At 34.6% G+C, this 21,125-nt stretch overlaps 3 protein-coding genes across 10 annotated transcripts in view; 2 read left to right on the forward strand and 1 right to left on the reverse strand.

Moving 5' to 3' along the window:
* Positions 1 to 2,960, forward strand: part of pgap6 (post-glycosylphosphatidylinositol attachment to proteins 6) — a 10,654-nt gene extending 7,694 nt beyond the window's left edge. Inside the window, exon 13 of the mRNA XM_042716897.1 lies at positions 713 to 2,960. Within this exon, the coding sequence (XP_042572831.1) occupies positions 713 to 1,006 (294 nt within the window). The 3' untranslated portion in view covers positions 1,007 to 2,960. The remainder of the gene's footprint in view (positions 1 to 712) is intronic.
* Positions 2,961 to 3,070: 110 nt separating this feature from the next.
* rgs11 (regulator of G protein signaling 11) lies at positions 3,071 to 15,211 on the reverse strand. Of its 3 annotated transcripts, XM_042716898.1 has the most exons (17): positions 15,076 to 15,211; positions 14,294 to 14,390; positions 13,092 to 13,142; positions 11,632 to 11,738; positions 11,463 to 11,514; positions 11,251 to 11,309; positions 11,066 to 11,142; positions 9,652 to 9,733; positions 7,671 to 7,736; positions 7,308 to 7,331; positions 6,616 to 6,677; positions 6,298 to 6,411; positions 6,080 to 6,195; positions 4,852 to 4,939; positions 4,432 to 4,570; positions 3,661 to 3,743; positions 3,071 to 3,573 (listed from the first exon to the last, which is right to left on the reverse strand). In XM_042716898.1, the coding sequence occupies exons 1-17, from the start codon at positions 15,136 to 15,138 to the stop codon at positions 3,447 to 3,449; spliced, it is 1,407 nt and encodes a 468-aa protein (XP_042572832.1). In that variant the 5' UTR covers positions 15,139 to 15,211; the 3' UTR covers positions 3,071 to 3,446. The 3 variants fall into 3 exon arrangements, 2 of the variants coding, with proteins under 2 accessions (XP_042572832.1, XP_042572833.1); XR_006153745.1 differs by lacking the exon at positions 3,071 to 3,573 and having other exon boundaries at positions 4,860 to 4,939; XM_042716899.1 differs by lacking the exons at positions 13,092 to 13,142; positions 14,294 to 14,390; positions 15,076 to 15,211 and adding an exon at positions 12,358 to 13,072.
* A 1,054-nt stretch (positions 15,212 to 16,265) lies between these two features.
* cunh7orf26 (chromosome unknown C7orf26 homolog) lies at positions 16,266 to 21,007 on the forward strand. 6 transcript variants are annotated; one of them, XM_019074467.2, is made up of 8 exons: positions 16,266 to 16,423; positions 17,026 to 17,282; positions 17,450 to 17,671; positions 18,341 to 18,506; positions 18,721 to 19,022; positions 19,109 to 19,310; positions 19,577 to 19,616; positions 20,440 to 21,007. In XM_019074467.2, exons 2-8 carry the CDS (start codon positions 17,031 to 17,033, stop codon positions 20,702 to 20,704), a joined length of 1,449 nt encoding a protein of 482 aa, XP_018930012.1. In that variant the 5' UTR covers positions 16,266 to 16,423; positions 17,026 to 17,030; the 3' UTR covers positions 20,705 to 21,007. The 6 variants fall into 6 exon arrangements, with proteins under 6 accessions (XP_018930012.1, XP_018930011.1, XP_018930015.1 ...); XM_019074466.2 differs by having other exon boundaries at positions 16,270 to 16,423; positions 17,012 to 17,282; XM_019074470.2 differs by having other exon boundaries at positions 16,271 to 16,423; positions 17,012 to 17,228.
* The last annotated feature ends 118 nt before the right edge of the window (positions 21,008 to 21,125 follow it).

A 21,125-nucleotide genomic window follows, 5' to 3' on the forward strand; every position in this document is an offset into this window, starting at 1 on the left:
GTGAATCAATGATTCAAAGGCCCATTCATAAAGCCACCCTATTACTTAATCACATAATTAAACAAACATAATAAATAAACGACTCAAAAAAACACTCAAAAACAAATTTACTGCCACCACCTGCTGGCAGATTTAGTTTCTTCTTTAGATTTACAGTATATGTCGTTTCAAACCTTTCTTTTGTGGAACATATAAAGCTTGGTATAAAGCTGTTTTGGTTACCAATGACTTTCATTGTATGAACAAAAAATACTGAGATGTATCTCAAATTATCTTCTTTTATGTTCCATAGTTTACGTTGCAGCCGTTGCAGTCTAAATGTTTGTGTATTAAATTTTCTGTTGAATCAAATAAAATATTTCTTTCTAAAGCTACAATTTGTTTAACACACAAAAAAAGCTTTAAATCAGGGGTTCCCAAACTCGGTCCTGGAGCGCCAGTGTCCTGCAGAGTTTACCTTCAACTTGCTTCAACACACCTGCCTGGAACTTTCTAGTATGACTAATAAGAGCTTGATTAGCTGGTTCAGGTGTGTCTAATCAAGGTTGGAGCTAAACTCTGCAGGACACTGGCCCTCCAGGACTGAGTTTGGGCACCCTTGCTTTAAATAATCTAAATGTGGGTATTTTCACAGTCAAATTTATTTTGCAATTAATTCAATTAAAAATTTTAATCAATATTTCCTGTCCTGTTCACTTGTGTTACCTGACAGATTTATCGAGGAGTGAAACGGCATCAATGCTACCCTCCGTTGTGGCGCCGCTGGGTGTTGTTCCTGCTTCCAGGCATCATATCTGCATTGATTGGTGTGTGTGTGTACGTCTTCGCTCAGACTGACAGCAACTACTACTACACTCATTCCATATGGCATGTCATGGTGGCCACGAGCGTTGTCTTCCTCTTACCACCCCGCGAAAAACACATTCCCCCCTGGGGCTGGACCAACAAAATCTGTAGCTACAGGAGATGTAAAAATGAGAAAGTAGAGCTTTACACCGTCACCTAAATACACTGCTATGGATATTTGCACAAACTGTGCATTTTAAAAGTTTTACAAACATTAGTGGCTAGCTTTAAGAAACACGTAAAGCTTTATCTGAAAGATTCTCCTCTGCAGTCGCCAGTGCGACTGTACACACACTAATAACTACTTAAAGGAATAGTTTACCCAAAAATGTAATTTTTACTGTCATTCTAAACATATAAACCAAATCAATGGAACAAAACAGGAGATTATTGACAATTCATAGTGACCACATCAATCAAGTGAATATTAACAGTGAATAACAAACTTTTTTTTTTCCTACACAAAGCTATTGTATGACTTCAGAAGGCTTTAATACTACATTTATGGTGCTTTTTGATGAATGAAAACTTCTCCTTTTGTGTTTCATGGGAAAACATAAAAACTGCTCACAGGTTTGAATGACATGAGGGTGAGTAAATAATGCCATAATTTGCATTTTTGAATGAACTATTCCTTTAAACAGGATACTTTTACACTTTTTAACTTTTCAAATGAGTGATTTCACAGAGAACAACAGCAATGCCAATAATTTAAGAACCAAAACAAACAAAAGGCAACTTAGTTAGTCATTTGATCCAGTTTACTCCATGAAGCACTTTTGTGAGTTCAAGTTATCAGTTAATTACACTGCATTTGTCATGTTCTTTGTGGACAAATGTCACATTTTTTATCTCTTTTGAGAAAAACACTACTGATTTCTAGGTTTATTCAGCACTTTTGTCAGTTGATTTTTATAGCACTTCATTGAATCTGCACCCACAGAACTGGGATTATTTCTGCAGAATTTTTTTTTTTTTTAAAATAACACATATAACTCTAATTAAATACTTCTCACAGAATTCTGTAAATTTTCTTTCAAAATCAGCACAGAAAATAAAGAAATTGCAGATTCTGTCTGGACCTACTTATGACGTTGAGGATTGTGTTGGGCATTTTCATTACCAGAGAGGACCGTTGTCTGTGTCTCTGAACTATTGTCTGCTTACACTGGAGAACAGGTGCAATAGTTCCTCGATTAATAGTCAGAATTGTTTTACACTATTATTTATACCACTGTCAGGAATGTACAAGAAATGACCTCCCTTCTTCCTCCCTAAAAGCCTTGGAGTTTTTCTTGAGATGTTGTTCTTCCGTTTCCGAGGGGAGGAACTTCTTAAACTCGCTTAAAATTGCTTTTGCTTGAGCCAGTATGTGAAATTATGCTTGTATGCCAGTATGATTGGCTCCTTACTAGGTTGAAGGTGTGTGTTTGTAATGGGTATCTGACGTATGGTGACCTGATGTATTTAAGATGAACTTCTGTATTGGTCAAGGCTTTACATTGATATGCATAATGTTGTACTTCTGAACCCTCAGGCCAGTTTAAACTTGAAGAGGCATCTGTGGACGTTCTTTTAAGATTTAAATTTACATAGCAGCTGTCCTTTAAAGATCGTATGTATGTAAATCAGTGTCCCCGTTTTCCATTTAACGTGATTCATCTCTTGTTTTTCCAGAGGTTAGGGTTGGAATATTTTACAGATGTTTTACAATGTTTTATATTCATTTTGTATTGGAATTGATATTGAAAAGAGCTAAACTAAGATATAATAGTTTCATTTGTAAATCTGTGAATCCCAAAACCTTTTCTTCTTTCTTATGGGATTTAGCTTTAATTTAATATTGTTTATCGTGACAATCCTTGTTTTTCTTTGTGTCCATAGGCCTTGTAAATAGCACAAATATGCACTTGTGTTTGTGGTTGAGAATGAGGCAGTGCAGTCACAGAGATTATGGTTAATTCTTTAAGTTCCTTTATTCTTGTTTTTAGTCATTTTTTATTTGTGCTCTTGATTTCTGTTTCCTTTTTTTCTGAAAATGATTTGTAATCTATATGCCAATAAATGGAGAAATAAATAATTCAATGATTATTTAAAACTGGCTTCTTAGATGTTCTTAGACAGATGTACTCTGTCCCATCCTGTCCATTCAAGTATTTACTGAAGCACTGTTATTTATAATATATGATGTTAATATATGTCAATAAACTGTGACAATAGTACATTTATAGCTGGAAGGAAAAACTTTATATCAAATAAATACATTAAAGACAAGACAAGTGTGTGAAAAAGGCAAGTTACACTTAAAACACTGAAGAAAACACATTCGTTGAACAGTTGAAAGTTGGTAATATATCTGATCTCATACAACATTATTGCTACATCATAAAGAGTGTCTTTGAAATGCATGATAAGCTGTATTTCTACATATAGAGAAATGTGAACAGAGGAATCAAGAATTCTTATTATATAATGACCTTTAGTTATAACATCTGTTTTGTAGAGCACAACAAGAAGCAATGGAGATGCCACTTACAACTGTGTTAGGTAACATAATAGCACAAAATAAAAATAAAAAGCAGTAAATATTGTGTGCATGTTTAAAGCCGGGATGCTGTTCCGGAATTAGAGTTAGAGTACTTTGCCTTCCCATCATCCTCTGCGGTTTGGGTGGCGAGGGCAGGCGAGGGGCTGGAGTGACGCTGACGACGCATGAACGGGAAAACACTGGACATACACACAGACGAACATTGATAAGACATCTCTTCCTCTGCACACTGAGCAAAAGGGGTTGTATCTGTCTTAGGCTTTTACCTTTTCTTGGTCTCCTGTGGTACTATGGCTCTGGCTAATAAGTTCTTGTAGAGTTCAGATTTGAGATAACGAGGGTACGAATCCTACAAAGAAACACAAACGACATTTATTGAACTTTGGCAAGAATATTCAAATCCTTTTAGCATCTTTTCACATCACAAAGGCTTTGTTTACAGTATTAACATCATCTGACCCATATTTATTTACACCCTATCAATCACTTGAAAGTCTTCACTTCTTCAGTTTAAAAGTTGGGGGTCATTATGATTAAAAAAAAAAAAAAGAAATCAATGGTTTTATTCAGTAAGGATGCATTAAACTGATCAAAAGTGACATCATTGTTCTTTTTTTTTTTTACATAATTCCAAAAAAAATTATTTTAACTAAACGCTGTTGTTTTAACTTTCTATTTAAAGAATATTTCATGATTTCCCCAAAAATATTAAGCAGAACAACTGTTTTTAACACTGATAATAATAGGAAATGTTTCTTGAGCACTAAATCAGCATATTAGAATGATTTATGAAGGATCATGTGACACTGAAGACTGCAGTAATGATGCTGAAAATTCAGCTTTGATCACAGGAATAAACTACTTTAAAATACAAAACTATTATAGAGTTATTCTAAATTGTAATAATATTTCACAATATTACTGTATTTACTGTATGTAGCCTTCAGGTGCATAAGAGACTTCTTTCAAAAATATCATCAACAATAACTATATATTTGTCCACATTCTGCATTTGATCAAAGAGCTGAACATTATACCTTTTTCATGAGGAAGTAAATGTGCATTTGAGCATCATCCAAGACAAAACGATGAGGACGCTTGAGTCCTTCCAGGGTCTTTTCCATGGTCTTGCTGTCAATATTCACCCAGCGACTTGCACCAGGAGCCAGGAACTGCCTGATAGATTATAATGGAATTCAGTTACAAAGTTCAACAAAATAATCACAGGACTTTCATTCATATGGCACACTGATTAAGTATATACAGTATAGTACATACTTACTGATTTAGTGTATATATAGATTTATTTTTGTTATGGCAAAGCTAATATTTTTGGGAAACCATGGTACATGAATGATGAATAGAAAGTTCAAAAGAACATCATATTTAAAATATAAATATATTGTAACCTTAAGTGTCTTTAAAATTGTTGCATGGATAAAATATTAAGGTCATACTTGTAAACCTCATCCACTTTCTCTGGAATTTTTGCAGTCTCGCCGTGACGAACGTCTTCACAGGCCTGCCAGAAACACAAGTTCTCCGCTGATAACACGAGAGAAACCAAGAAGGGGAACAAGAGAGTAGCACCCAGAAAAGGGGACAAAAGAAGATGATGAGAAGGAAGGGATGAGAAAGAGAACGGGGGAGAGAGAAACATGAAAAGTTGTTACATTATTCATATATACAGAGTGTGCAGCAGGATAAAAATGGAATCTATTAAAGCTCTGAAAGTACAGAAGGGAACAACAGTTTTGGGATGCTCTTTAGAACTGGGTTAAAATAAAAGATGTTTATATAAAGAGGGATTCAAACAAACAAACAAAAAAATATATATATATTGCAAAAATACCACAGTAACATTTAAAATACCAAATAAACAAAACCAACAAACAACCTTACCAAAAAATTTCTTATACAAGAACCAAATAATACAACAAAATCAAAAAACACCAACCAAACAACAAAATACTAGAACTAAATTATCCATCACCATCCAAAGATGGTCAGTCAGCTACAAAGATTTGAATTAACCTGTATATTTATTATAATTAACACTTGGCCAAAGCTGCTTAAAGTAATGTAACTAAAATTAAAAATAAGTCTTTTGTAATCTAAGATTTTGCACAATTATGCTTTGTTTTGATTTGTAATGTAAGATGTTTAAAATGTTACAAAAGATGTGTACCTGAAGACTGGAGTAATGATGTTGAAAATTCAGCTTTGCATCGCAGAAATAAATTACATTTTAACATATATTCAAATAGAAAACAAGTGATTTTAAATGGTAAAAATATTTCACAATATTGCTGATTTTACTGTATTTTTGATCAAATAATTGCAGCATGAGAGAGCATAAGAGACTTCTTATGCTCAACTTTTGAACTGTATTGTAAGCATGAGTGGCTGTTATGTAAAAGTCAAATATTATAATTGCAAACATTAGCTGTAAACACAGTTGTTAGCATTGTTGGGTGTAATTCTATACATCCCAACCAGATGGCGCCATTTATTAACTGATTAAGTATTGGTCAAACCAGTTATCTGTGTATATTTATTCAGTACTTCAGTACACTATATGTGTATGTACTATGTTACTACTATCTGGTGCTATAACTATACTATGGTACCCACACTACTGTTTGTAAGGCTTATGAATACTTTTGTTAATTTGTGTGTGTGTACCGCTGAATTCTTTCTCCAAATACGTGAGAAACTCTTTTCTTCCCATTTGGTCGTTGAGCAGCTCCATGAAGCTAAAGCTCCAGCGCTCCACACGCAGTTTAGTCGGCAAAGCAACTCTATTCCAGGAAAACATAGATGTACAGAGCAATTACTGACCTTCAGACAAGAACTTGTACCTCAGTTTTAAATGGTTATTCATGTGTGATCATGTGACTCACGTTTCAGAGTTCATGTTCCAAAACATGATATCATCTGTGATCCAGGGGTTGCTGGGAAGACATCCTTGCATTATGGGGTCATGGGGCTGGTACTGCTCACAGTACTTAACGTAACTGCGCACACACACACACACAGACATGTAAGGCCATCACAAATGGTTATGGTAAGAGTTCTTTTTAAAAGATACTTTAAGGACAGTCCATTAGCTCTAGCCTGGAGTCTTAGACTTCGGCAGAGTATACACTCTCTCTCTCACACACAGACACACACACACACACACACACACACACACACACACACACACACACACACAGTACCTCTCAAGGCAAATGGAGGACTTTACACGATTCCTCGCCAGGCTTATCCTGTTATGTTCAATCTAAAGTCGTTTACCATAAAAACACAAAAACAAGCATGACAGGAAGAAAATTTGGTTATATTTCACAGCACAGTATGTGCTGTATAAGTATAGAAAGATGTATAAACATTTTTTGCAAAGAAATATTATTATTACAGATATTGGAATAATTTAGTTTGAATGCTTTTCTCTATTTTTTGGTAAAAAATAATAATATTTTTTTTGTAACATGTCTCTTTTAGTCACCAAGGATACATTTATTTGATCAAAAAAATCCACTAAAAACAGTGAAATATGGTCACAATAGAAAACTAGTTTTCTATTTGAATATATTTACGAATGTGATTTATTCATTTGAATTTTCAGCAGTCATATGCATGTAAATATATATATATATATATATATATATATATATACACATACATATGTTGTCTCTGTTGTCAGAGTCCTTGTGCAAACAAAAATCTCACTGGATTATTACAATTAATGCCAAAATTAATGTAAACTGATATTTCCTACTGACACACTACAGCAAAAGATAGAAATAACTGACTTAAAACCATTTTTTAGCTGGTAAAAATACTAGTGTTCCAATAATTTTGGCCACCACTGTTTTAAATCGGTTAAACACCTGCCGTTCAAATTACTCACCTCTTTTTTGTAGAATTCTGCATTTTTTCTGAAATTTACAATGACAAAATATCATCAAAATATATCAGCTTTCTTAAAAAAAGTTGCTATTAAAACTAAACTAAATGGCTGAACTATCTGATCTTGCAATGGAATGAAATGACAGCAGGAAATGAGGCAGTGTTTTAGAGATTACTTACTTGAACAAGGATGCATGATAAACAAAAACAGAAATAAAGAGAAAAAAGCTATAGATGATGCTTGAACATGAGAGATTCTGCTGTGAATGTTTGTTCATATATTTTTGAAACGTGCTGTGTGTGTATGTGGATTATGTGTTGTTGTGCATGTGGTTAGTTGTGTTGTGATGGTCAGTTTACTGACCAGCTGCACTCGTGTGTTCGTGGTTCTTCGTTCCGGTCCATGATCTATACTGTCCTGCGTACCGGGCTGAAAATGTGTTCACAAAGAGATGTATGGATCAATGACAAAATAAAGATGTTTACGATCAAACACATATGTGCCAAGCCCTTAGAAATGTGATCTCTGTATTCATGTTGGTATCTTTTGAATTGTATACCATTTCACAAAAGCTTTTACTCGTAATATCAATTGCTGTAACATAAATAAATAATAATAATAAAATATTTTTAAAACCTGGAGTATGTTAGCATAAACATCTTAATCTTTATTTTCAAATATATTTTTCATATCAGAATTTTTTTAATCATATATTTCTTTCAACTAACCCTGCCACTTGCTGGACTTTAAAGAGGTCCCACTTTCTGTGATATAAAGACCTCCTCCAAACTAACCCTGCCACTTGCTGGGCTTTAAAGAGGTCCTCCTTTCTGTGATATCACGTCCTGTTTTATAGTATCATCACATAACAATAAAATGACTTCCTATACCACTGTAAAAAACGACTTTTTGAAGTTTTAAAGATTATTGGAATGCGTTTTACAAGAAATTATTAATATATATTATAAATTTAAATACATAAAACCCAAAAACTTAACAATTTTGATCCCCACCACAAAACACAAACTTATAATTTTAATTTTAAATCAAAAAAAAAAAAATAATATATATTTTTAATGGAAATTCATAAAATTCAAAACATGTTCATCATAGAAGATATATACTACATTCACAATAAATACAATAGAAAAAAAAATTCACCATTGTTTTTACAGGCTTTCAAACTAACCCAAATCCCAGTAATGTCTGGAACATTTTCACAGAAGCAGAACACCACACACACACACACACACACACACACACACACACACACACACACACCACACAAAAATACGCACACACACACAACACACACACACACACACCACACACCCAGTAATGTCCACACACACACACACACAAGCACAACACCACACACACACACACACACACACACACACACACACACACACACACACACACACACAGTGACAATATAGGAATGAAATGGTCTCTAAATCCACCCCAGATTAAATCATCAGCTGGATTCCTCATTAAAATGGCCTTTGCAGGAGTGCAGTAGTAACATAACACACACACACACACACACACACACACACAAACACACACACACACAGTATACTAGTGGCCAGTCTCACACACACACACACAGACACACACACACAGCCGCACATACACTAAAACACACATAGTCACTTAGTAATAGAATATCCTCTTAAGCGCTATGCCAAAAGATGGAAGCATTAGAGATATACCAGCACACACACACACACACACACACACACGGTTCACTAACACACACAAACACACACACACACACACACACGGTTCACTATGCTACACAAACTTCCAGTTCACTATGCTATTATTTCATCCATCAAGACACTTAAGCTCATGTTAAGCAATCCATATATATCCTTTGCACTCATGTGTGAGTGTGTTTTAAAGGCACCAATGTGTTCCACTCTATTTCTCCTTTTCTTCTGCCAGAATCTACCCTCCCTTTCTCCTGTTCTCCTCTTGCTCTGTCCCCTTCCCCCTTTTTCCTCTGCTTTGCAGTGCTTTTAACTGACTGGCTGAATATTTCATAAGAAGAAGCTGGATAGAGATATGAAGGCACGTGCCAGATGGGCACAGATGCTGTGGCTGCTTAAGCATCATACACTGGCTAATGCATTTGACATGCTTTGAATTTCTATATCACATTTCTGAAAGGTGATATGCAGTATGTTACTTTTCTATTTATTTAATTCATGAACAGACAAAGACGGCAACTCTGATGGCACTACCATGGTACTCCAATGTACTTCAAAGAATACCATGGTGTAAGCATTGCTATGGTATTTTTTGTTAGCGTTGTGAGTTTATAGTGTTCGGGACTTACAGGAGGTCTGTTCACTAGCCAGTAAGCTTGTTCCTGACACTCCAGCACGATACGATCCCCTTTTCGACGCTGTTTTGATGCCCTTAAATACAAGAATATGAACATACTAAGGCCAATGCACAGATGTAAAGAAACTCTAGACAACAACCATCAGAAAAATATTTTATATAGATTTTTTTTTCAACCATCAAAAATATGATTAATATTTAATAGTGCGTAAAACTTGAGTTTAAAACATTTAGAGCTATATAAATTATTTGCATGCTATGAAGAAATTGCAAAGGAGTATAGTGCAGCCACTGCACTATACTGTTTTTTATGCCATTTTTGTTGTTGTTTACTGTGTAAATTATATTTTCCATTTTCTTCTTAATTTAAATGAAAATATGTGTATAGAGTTTTTATTAATTATATTTCTGATTTAATTTTTTGTTGTTTTTTTAGTACATAAAGGTAAAGTGAAAATGAGAATTTATGCGTTGGCAACTAACTGAAATAAATTTTTATTTCATTTCAGTTAACTTTTATTTTATCATTTAGTAGCAGTTTATTTTAAGTTAACTATAATAAAACAAAAAATAAAAGTAAAGCTAGGGGACAATTTGTTAAGATTCTTTAAGATTTTAAGTGGCTAAAGTAAAAAAAAAAAAAAAAAAAAAAAAAAAAAAAAAAAATAATATATATATATATATATATATATATATATCACTATATATATATATAAATATATCTTTTCTATATATATATGTATTCTATTATTTTATTTATATATATATATATATATTCTATAGCTATATATATATATATTATTCTATGTATTTTTCTAGATATATTATATATATATATATATATAGTGTATATATATATATATGATATTATATATTATATATCATGTATTATGTATTTATATATATATATTGTCCTCATATATAATATATATAAGTGTCTATAAATATATATATATATATATATATATATATATATATATATAAAAAACTGTTTATTTGTTTTTTGTTGTTTAAACCAGCTTGTATTTTAACATCAATGAAAATGTATAGACACTTTTAACTACAAATATTTAAATATTTAGAAATAATATATTTATTTTCATGGTTGTACCTATTGGTGGTATTTTCAGCATTTGCTTGATTTAAAACGATTTACAAATGTTTTATATGTTTTATAATTATTCAAAAATGTCATTTTGATTTTAGTGATTTTGTCCTTTTTTTAGCTAGAAAATGCTTTTCTGATTATTTTTATATGCTGTTTTTATAATGTAGGCAATAGAGGGCTAAATGTAATAGGCTGAAGGGAACATTAAGTGTGTGTGTGTGTGTGTGTGTGTGTGTGTGTGTGTGTGTGTGTGTGTGTGTGTGTGTGTGCATGTTTAGTAATGGAAAAGGATAGTTACCTGAGCTGCTCTCTTGCCTGCATCACAACAAAGTCCCAGGTGTGGTTGATACGTTTATGTAAAGCATTATAGCACTCCTAACAAAGACAGAGATTGAGAAATGAACAACAGATGGCTTCATGGCTTCGTGACTACATTGTACAGTCTTGTTTCTCTATGGTGTGGCTGGCATTTGACCTACATACCTTTTCATACTCAATTAGTTCTCCTTGTTTTCGGATATTCTTCTTGGCCAAATAGATTGCTAAAACACATATAAATAAATCCATGTATAATAGATTTACCCTCTGCGCCTGCTGCAAAATATCTTCTTTTGTACTGAAGCAAATGCATTTTGGTTTGGCACAATATTTGGTAAATCATTTTTTGTTTTGAACCATGGGAAGTTAGATCTTACCATAGTCCAGTTCTGAAGCAGGCCAGCGTGTCGACATCCAGTAATACGGCGTCTGATGAAGACAAAGATTCATTCAGATGTGCTGATTTTGAAAATGGAAATTTAGAAACTGCTGATATGGCATGGGATTTTACGTAAATATTGTGTAAGTGTGTGCATATATAAATACCTGAAAGCGATATGATGAATCGTCAGCTTTCAGAATAAGGTTTCTTGGCTCTTTTAAAGGGTAAATGTATCCATACTTTACAAAGAGTTGTCCAACGTGCAATGCCTCTAAACAAAGAAGAGAAAAAAATATATACACCCACACAAGTACAATTTTTTTTTACAAAATTGATAAAAATAAAAATAATTATAAATCAAGTAAATAATTCTAAAAAAAAAAAAAAAACAAGGATTTACATGGAAAATTGGTTTAAATTTATTCTTGAAAATATTTTTTTACTCAGAATTTGCTAGTTAATTTATTTACAAATAATTACAATACAATTGGCAAGTAACACATTGAGTTAAACATGAAATTTTGATTTAGAAAGACTGAAATAGTATTTTCGTACATCATACAACATACATCAAATAATCTTTGTTTTATTTATGTTATGTTGAGCAGAAAAAATATATATTTTGAAGAACGTTGGTAACCAAACAGTTGAAGGTAGCCATTGACTTCCATTGACTTCCATAGTATTTTTTTTTCCATACTATGGAAGTCTGTGGGTACCGTCAACAATTTGGTTACCAACATTCTTCAAAATATCTTCTGTTGTGTTCAGCATAAGGAAGAACCTCATACAGGTTTGGAAGGACATGAGGGTGAGTAAATAATGTCAGAATTTTTACTTTTTCATTTCCCTTTAACTAAAATAGTAGTAAATGATTTGAGAATACATACATTTCATCTAGTGGTTGCCTACACAAGGTGTTCCCTCATTGCAGTGCACAGATCTGCCAAACTCTCTGGAGTCTTGTTTATTCCATACACAGCTGTGTGCAGCATTACTTGTTTATTAGGGCTTTTCTGAACCATGCAGCCTGTTCTCTGAGAGTGTGACATTTGTGCATTTATTATTAAAAACCTTGCACACAACTCAGCTTGCATTACATAAAATCTGACTTTAATTTAAAGCAACTTTCATATCCAATTTAGCTCCCTGTGGTTGTGTGTGTGTGTTTTGAAGTCCCTCAGGATGGCACATGGAGAATAATGTTGTCTCTGGAGAACACTTTCTATAAACCCCACACAGGTGACTGGAAAACTCCAAGAAATACACCACAGCAGATAGCATGGAAATTATTACACACACAGGCTCAGACATGCACAGTAAGTCTGAAATCATGTTGGAGCTACAAGGCCGTTTATGAGCACTTTTTTAAAATTCCTTTTAAATGTATTACTTTTATGCACACAGTAAAATAATGGCTTGTTACATTTTCTGAAGAAAATATGAATTGTTCTTGTCCATACAAAACAATTGCTGACACTTTAGTTTAATAAAGATAACAACTTCTTTGTTCTTTTACTCTAAATAACAATTATCATCATTGCTGCAGTCAAGTACAATTCCAATGTTATGTATCAAAAGACAAAGAATCAATATATATGTATAGGTTATATTAATATCCTACCTTCATCAGAGATAGAACACTTCTTAATCAGCCATTCAACAATGTCTAAACCTGTATGAAATCAAAGAATATTATTGTCCACATAAGCACAGTCAGACAAAAGAATGTATCTTCTGCAGTGAATGGGTGCCATAGAATGAGAGTTCAAACATCTGATAAAAACATCACAACAATTCACAAGTAATCCACATGACTCCAGACCATCAGTTAATGTCTTGCAAAGTGAAAAGCTGCATGCTGGCCAAAATATGAGTCCATAATCTTTAATTATGCTTCCTCCTGTTGTCCTCTCACATCAAAATCCACTGACATATTTGTGTTTAAACTGTTTTTGCTTGTAAGCAGTGAATGATCTGTGAATATTTCTCTCCTGATTCAGACGAGACAACTTATTCTACCTGGAAGCAGTGATCTGAAGTTAAAAATGTCTTAATGGTGAATTTGTTTATCACAAACACACAGGTTTTTGCTGCACAAGATGGTAACTGACGGACTGGAGTTGAGTGGATTAGTTATGGATTATTGTGATGTTTTTATCAGCTGTTTGGACTCTCATAATAACTCAACCAAATCAAACAAGAGGATCCATGGTGAGCAAGTGAAGTAATGTGAAATTTGTCCAAATTTGTTTTGATGAAGAAAAAAACTCATTTGCAACTCGCATGGTCTGAGGGTATGTACATTTTCAGCAAATTTGAATTTTTGGGTAAACTATTACTTTAAGTGACTTTGACTTGTATTTATCTTTAATTTGCTGAAGAAAGTCATTTGTTCATTCACACGTAGCCCAGTGTCCTCTGAGAGACAAGTGCAGGCGCAAAACATGCACTGTTAGCCTAATTAATAGCAAGAAAAATGAGCACAGAGACTGAAAGCACACACAGGAGTCTAATTTCACTGCGCAAGCTTCTATTGATTCGCTGTCCTCAAGACTTTCCGAGATAAGCATGGATACTTTGCTGTTAAATGCAGACTATTTCCACAGTAATAGAGGGAAACTATTCTAGTCGTGCCTCAGCTGTCTCTCTAATCGTGCCATAACATGTCAGAGGCTGGAAAATACGAGGAACAGTCATGTCCATTTGGGATTATCAAGAGAGAGTGAGTGAAGCTTGAAGTTTACTGCAGTCATAGAGAGAAAGAGAGAGAGAGAGAGAGAGAGAGAGAGAGAGAGAGAGAGAGAGAGAGAGAGAGAGACTCACCAGTCATTGCATGTGGTATGACCGTAATAAGGAGACGCTGGTTGCGCAACTTGATGCCCATATCAGGGTCCTGCATGGATATAATCATGCGCTCCATCTGTATGTGGGCACATGTGAAATATTAGTACTTTTAAATATTAATTTATCACACCACACAACTATTTTGTGAACTGCACAGAAGCTAAAATGTGATTAAAATTGTGACTAGCATAAAGAAATACAATATAAAAAGGCACAAGTTCCTCTATAAACAAATAAATAAAAACCTTAATCTTGAATAATAATAAAAAGACTGTTATTTGCCAACTATTCGGGCTATTCACAATAAAGAGATTAAAAAAAGAACAGGACGCACCCCTAAATAAATATTACCTTTATTATTTAAGTTAAAAATTATAACAATTCATACATTCTCATTATATAACATTTTATTAATAAGGTGATTTCATGTTACAAAACAGCAAAAGCATCAATACAATAAGCATAACAGGAAGAGTGGGATCATTTGTTGGATTATAAAGTATTCCAGTTATATAAATCTGTTATATAAGTAGCCTAAGAAAATGCAAACACAACTATGCAAATTCAGAACATTTACAGTAAAGAAACTTTAGTTTTGTCTTTACCACATTTTCGATAATGTGAGGAAAAGTACCTATACTGTGTTTTACAGGCAACAACTGCATTATTATACTCTGGCTGGTTTGCAAAAACAACAGTATCTGTTCTACAGCAGATTTATGATTAATAGAGCTAAATGAAAATCGACTTTAGGGACTCACCTTAGTCAAACAGGGCATTTGCTGTCGCTGCACTCCATCCTGACTGAGTGTGTTGATGGTCATGCTGACAGCTGCTCGTGTGTTGTGGATGTGAAGTTGAAGAGAGCTGGATGATGCTCACACTGATGCTGGAGAGGCTGCTGTCCCGTCAGAGAGGCGATGGGGTGGCGCTACGTCCGACTACAAAATACTCATAATTAGGTATGAAATAGCGCCTCCCAGTGTTGATTGATTCAAACTAGTCAACGTTTGAAGTGGATCAAAACCTTTCATCAAAGTGGTCCTAAAACCTAAAACCATTATGCGTTCTTGTCTTAGGACAACTCTGATTAACTTTTTTGGTCCACTTCAAATGCTGACTACTATATATAAATTCAATGAAAAGGTGCTTATTGGGCCCATTAGACTTATTAGAAAGTTAACTAAAAGTTAACTAAAACTAAAACTAAAAAAAAGAAAAATAAGTCGTTGCTTGAAGTAAACGTTATCTTAAATACAATTAAGACCTTTTGTATTTTTATTTCAGCTATTGAAATAAACATACAATATATATTTCTCATTTTCATTTAGTTTAACTTGCTGTGCTAAAACAACCAAAACTAAAAACGACACAGCCGTTAAAAAAAAAACCTAGCCTAATAAAAAAAAGACAATAAATAAATAAATAAATAAATGATTAAAAAACACTTTAACAATTTGTTTAAATCCACTTGAAATAATCTACAGGTACATAAATATTACAGACGCATTTAAACACACACACACACACACACACACACACACACACACACACACACACACACACACACACACACACACACACACACACACACACACAAAACAAAATTACAAAAGTTTAGCTAAAATGATAATATAGAAAATATAAAAATAAAAACAAAATCAAAATATTAGAAAAAACTTTAATAGTAATATTAAATTAACTGCATCAGGAAGTAATATTATTTGAGCTGTTCGATTTTTAGATCATTTTTTAAATATATCATGGCTTTAAAAAGAAGGTTGTTTGGACTCAAGAATCACAATTAAAATGTCTGAATGTCATTGAATTAAATAAAAAACAAAAAAACAAAAAAACATCCAAGCAAGAATCATTTGTTCTGAAAACGCTTGGTTCAAACGCGGTTTAAAATGCACTATTCAGTCCAGTCTCTCCAGTACGCAGGAGGCGCTCATCAGCAGCGCTTTTCTTCACGCAAGCGTGTCTACAATGTCCTTTACGCGACTCCGTAGTTATTTTGAGACGAACAACTTTCACATTGTCAGTTATGGGCGATATACGTTTGCAGATTGATAGAAGCTAATGTAACGAGTCTAATTATCAACTCAGGTAAGGGGGTTGTAAGTATAAATATGTATGTATTGTGAACCGTGGAAACATTGAAAGAAATCGGCGACGCAGCAATCGCGTGCGTAAACGTCGTCGCTTCAGACAATGTGGGTCACCATAGAGAATAATCGCTTATTTGTGTGTACTGACAGCTTTCGATCAACCCACTCATAATTCGATAAGTGGTATGTTAATACAATCCAATTAGTTAGTCTTTCTACCGATACATTATATTCAGAGCTTCTCTTTTTCACAATTTTGGATATGACACGCCTTACAACAAAATATCACGGTGTCAGTATAGTAATAGTACTGTGAGACCACGGGATACACGCCAGGAAAGAAAAATATACCATGATTTACTCTAGTATTATCTCAAAAACATGGTAAATGTCCAGGATCTGTGGTATTATCATAATGCACGTTCAAAAAACCTAGTATACTGTGATGCATGTCGAAAATAACAAGGTATTACCATGATGCATGTCCAGAAATAATACACACAATGATATATTTAGGTTCTTTTTTTATGTTAATGACTGATTAATGTCTTTCATATGTCTCATTTGCTTGTATTTGATGTTGTAGTTTCCCCTCCACAGCAGAGATGAGTGATATCCGGCATGCATTGCTGCGGCGTGATCCGCTGAGCGCGGCTAAAGAGGTTCTGTATCATCTGGACATCTCACTGGGCAGCGCTCTGCAGAGCTCCACCGGCCCCACGCCTGGACTAGAGAAGAGCACGGTGGAGCTGGTGGAGGAGTTCATCTTTCACGTCCCTAAAGACAGGAACATCCAGCCTAAGGTGAGGAACAGGAGTATCAAGTCTGGTCTGACTAAAAGAAGCACCTGGGTGGTGGTAAATACCATTCCATTTAACTTATATCTACTGTAATATATTTTAAAATGTGATTCATTCCTGCAAAGCTGAATTTTCAGCATCATCACTCCAGTCTTCAGTGTCACACGATGCTTCAGAAGTCATTCTAATGTGCTGATTTGACCTTTGTGTTGTATTTGGCCCAGAGGATGAGCTGCGTTCAAGAACTGCAGCTGCTGGAGATCATGTGCAGTTACTTCCAGGAACAGAGCAAAGATGCAATCCGACAGATCATTTTCTCCGCACTCTTCAGTCTTCAAGGCAACAAGGCTGATGAGAGCCGCATGGCCATGCTTGGGAAGCTAGTGTCAATGGCTATAGCCATGTGTCGGGTGCCAATACTAGAGTGTGCAGCCACCTGGCTACAGGTGTGTGATATTAATGCGTTTACTTTCATTTGATCTCATAATTGCCTGTTAATTTATTTTTTTCTCTAGACTAGAGCATGTTAACTGAATTTAATAGATAACTGGATCAGAATGCTTATTGTGAGCTTCACAAAAACTATCAAGAACAGTGTTAGTATTGTTTAGTACTATTACAGTATTTATTTTTTCAATTGTATTATTTTAACAATTTACATTTAACTCTTGTTTTTATATTTTCAGTATTCGTTTTAGTTTAGTATTTTTGTGCTTTTTAAAAAGTTCCTGTTTAGTTTTTTTTTCATTTTGGTTTCAGTTTTGGTACTTAAATTACAGGCAACATTTAAACTTTTTCAGAAAGTTTTCAACTAATATTTTTTTCAGCTTTATTTCAGTTAATGGTTTTTAATAGTGATAGTTTTAATTAACAATAACAGCACCGTTCAAGAACATGTTAATAACCCCGTAAACTTTCATTACAGTAATGCAAACATTTCTCAGTACTTTAAATAGCGTATAGTATTTTTAAATCATGGTAGTGTTTGTTATACTGTCATTAATATATGCTTTTTATGCAAACAAACAAAAAAAAAGTTTTATTAGCTTTAATTACTAAGCTAAAATCTGTGAAATCTGACAGCTTTTGAAACTTTTTTTTTCTTGTGTGTGTAGCGCACACACTCTGCATGGTGCGTGCGTTTGGCTCGGGTGCTGATGGATGATTACTGCACACTGGTGCCATGTGCCATCTCTACCCTGCAAAACATCTGTTCAGCCAGTCCTCGCTTTTGCTGTCAGCTCCTCACTGCAGTAACGGCTCTCTATGACTTCTCCTCAGGTACTAGGTTTCTTTTTGCCACAAAAAAAATAAATAAATATCTGTCTACTTAATTATATAGTGCATATTTTAAAATATTGAATTTATACAATATTATTATAATATTAAAGTGTAATGTTTTAATAGAAATTTCTTAATATACAATATTGCACTATTTTATATAAATATTTTAAGTAATATAAACTAAAAAAAAGTTTGATATTGCTGCTTGTAGATGAGTTGACTCCGCCCCCTGCACTCTTGGAGATGCTGGTTGGTTGGATCACAGAAGATCCCAGACTACTGCTCCTCACCTTCATCAACACACCCCTCAATTCCAGCCTGCCATTAGGCTGCCTTGAGATCACGCCTCTTTTGGGTCTGCTCCGGTGGTGTGTGAAAGCCCCGTTAGCCTATCAGAGAGGCCGCAAGTCAGCTTTGACCAATGGCCATGGAGAAAGTGAAAAAGGGACAGCGTATGAAGAGCTGTACTCTAAGCTGCACCTGAGTGTTCTTCAAGTCTTTCTCATGCTGCAGGTGTTGTATTTCTAGCAACTTTGTGAGGCTTTAAGGATTCCATTCAAGTATTAGAATATATAATGTTTTTATTTGAACTCCTGCAGGTCCACCTGACAGAACAGAATTTGATAGGTCGGTTAGCTGTGCTTCCTGTGGAGTCTGTTGCCACGCTGGTAGAGGAAGTCAGCCGTCTGTGCGAGAAGCTCACGCCCTTCCCTGCTGCCAATCATATCCAGCTGGCACTGGATAGGCTGGCACAAGCTCTTCAGGTCGCCATGGCAACAGGAGCTCTTCTGTGTGCCAGAGGTAAGTAATGCTTACTTCATGATGGCGTGTTTGGCTAGAAGGGATACAGCTAAAACCGAAAGCTAACAATAAATTAAATTTTTCTACCTGTTAGACTGTGTTTTGTTAATGTCTACACCTACCCCTTACAATAATGCAAACACAGTAATTATTGTTGTACACTGTATGCCCAGTAGGTTTTGCTGTATCCTTTCTAGTTTGGGTTTTGAACTGAAAAGAGCAGCATTTCAGTGATGTCATTTCCTGTCATGTCTTTTATCCCTCAGAGGACCTACGGACTTTGTGCTCCAGACTTCCCCACAACAAGTAAGTCAATGTTCACGTGAAACCTGATAATGCAGATTTTAATATTAAAAGGATATTGAATGATTTGTGACCATTTTAAAGGAATAGTTCATCCCAAAATGAAAATTGTCACTAATTACTCACCCTCATGCCGTTCCAAACCCGTAAGACCTTTGTTCATCTTCTGAACACAAATTAGATATTTTTGATGAATTCCAAGAGCTCTCTGACCCTCCATAGATAGCAAGCATCCTAACACGATCAAGGCACAGAAACCTAGTAAGGACGTGTAAAAATGGTCAATGTGACATCAGTGGTTCAACCGCAATTTTACGAAGCTACAAGAATACTTTGTGCGCAAAGAAAACAAAAATAACAACTTCAATCAACAATTCGTCTCCTCCGCTGGTGCCATTTTTGAGAGAATCGAAACAACGTATTAGTATTAGTAAACAACTCATTAGTTAACCTTAATGCACTAACAACATATGCTGTTCTGTGTCAGACCTATTGGTTTTATAATTCTTTTGCACTTTAATCTGTGTGAAAATATTTACTTTATACATTTTTTGGGAATTGCTTTATTGCATTTAAATGTTCTGTTCTTCTTGTTATAAGAAAGAAGTTATTAAACCTGTTATACTGTATTATGACAACCGATGTGAAACGGTTCATCTTACCATTCCTAATATATATAATTTATGATGTATGATACTGTAGATTATATATATCTGTACGTATCGACATCCCATCAATTATTCAGAGACCCACATCAGTCAATCACTGTCTACAGTTTTTGGTCATTTGTGAGCATTGTGTAGTAACAGTCTGTTTTGTGTTGCAGTCTGTTACAGCTTGTGATGTCTGGTCCAGTAGTGCAGCCTCCACCTCACAGCGGACCCTTCCAGCCCAACATGTATCCACACATCCACCCGGGTCGGCCCTCCACTCTTTCTCCCCACAGCCCGCACCCTGTACTGTCACCGCACCCCACACACCCAGCGCTGTCCCCACATCGCCCGCTAACGGCCCACGCCGCACACCCTTCTCTCTCTCCACACGCCTTCCATCCTGCTGCCATGGCCTTTCCATACCGGCCCATTCGTTAACCAGCTATACAGGACTTTTGGACTACTCTGCTTCCTCTTGGGATGAGAACAAACTGTTTTTGTTATATTTTATATTAGATGATCTTCAGAACTTTTGGTTTGAACTTGTAGTCACATGTTTGGCTTGGTCAGGTTATATGGTCTTGTGTATCATAAATTGGGATATGCATTGTATCATTTTAGGTTTGATATAGACTTTAAAAAGCGCTTGTACAGATTAAGTGTTGTTTCAGGTAAAAATGCATTCATACCTTTTAAACAATAATATTGTACAAACCATGAAATATATTTTTGGAAAATCGACATTTGTGGTTATTTAATGGTCTGTTTAAGTAGCACTTCTTATACTTAAAATTCTTAAAATATGTAATATTTTCCAAGTGAAAATGTTCATTTTTGGTTTCAAAAAGCAATTAGTAAC

Source organism: Cyprinus carpio, chromosome B1 (genome assembly GCF_018340385.1).
Source record: "Cyprinus carpio isolate SPL01 chromosome B1, ASM1834038v1, whole genome shotgun sequence".
NCBI lineage: Eukaryota > Metazoa > Chordata > Actinopteri > Cypriniformes > Cyprinidae > Cyprinus > Cyprinus carpio.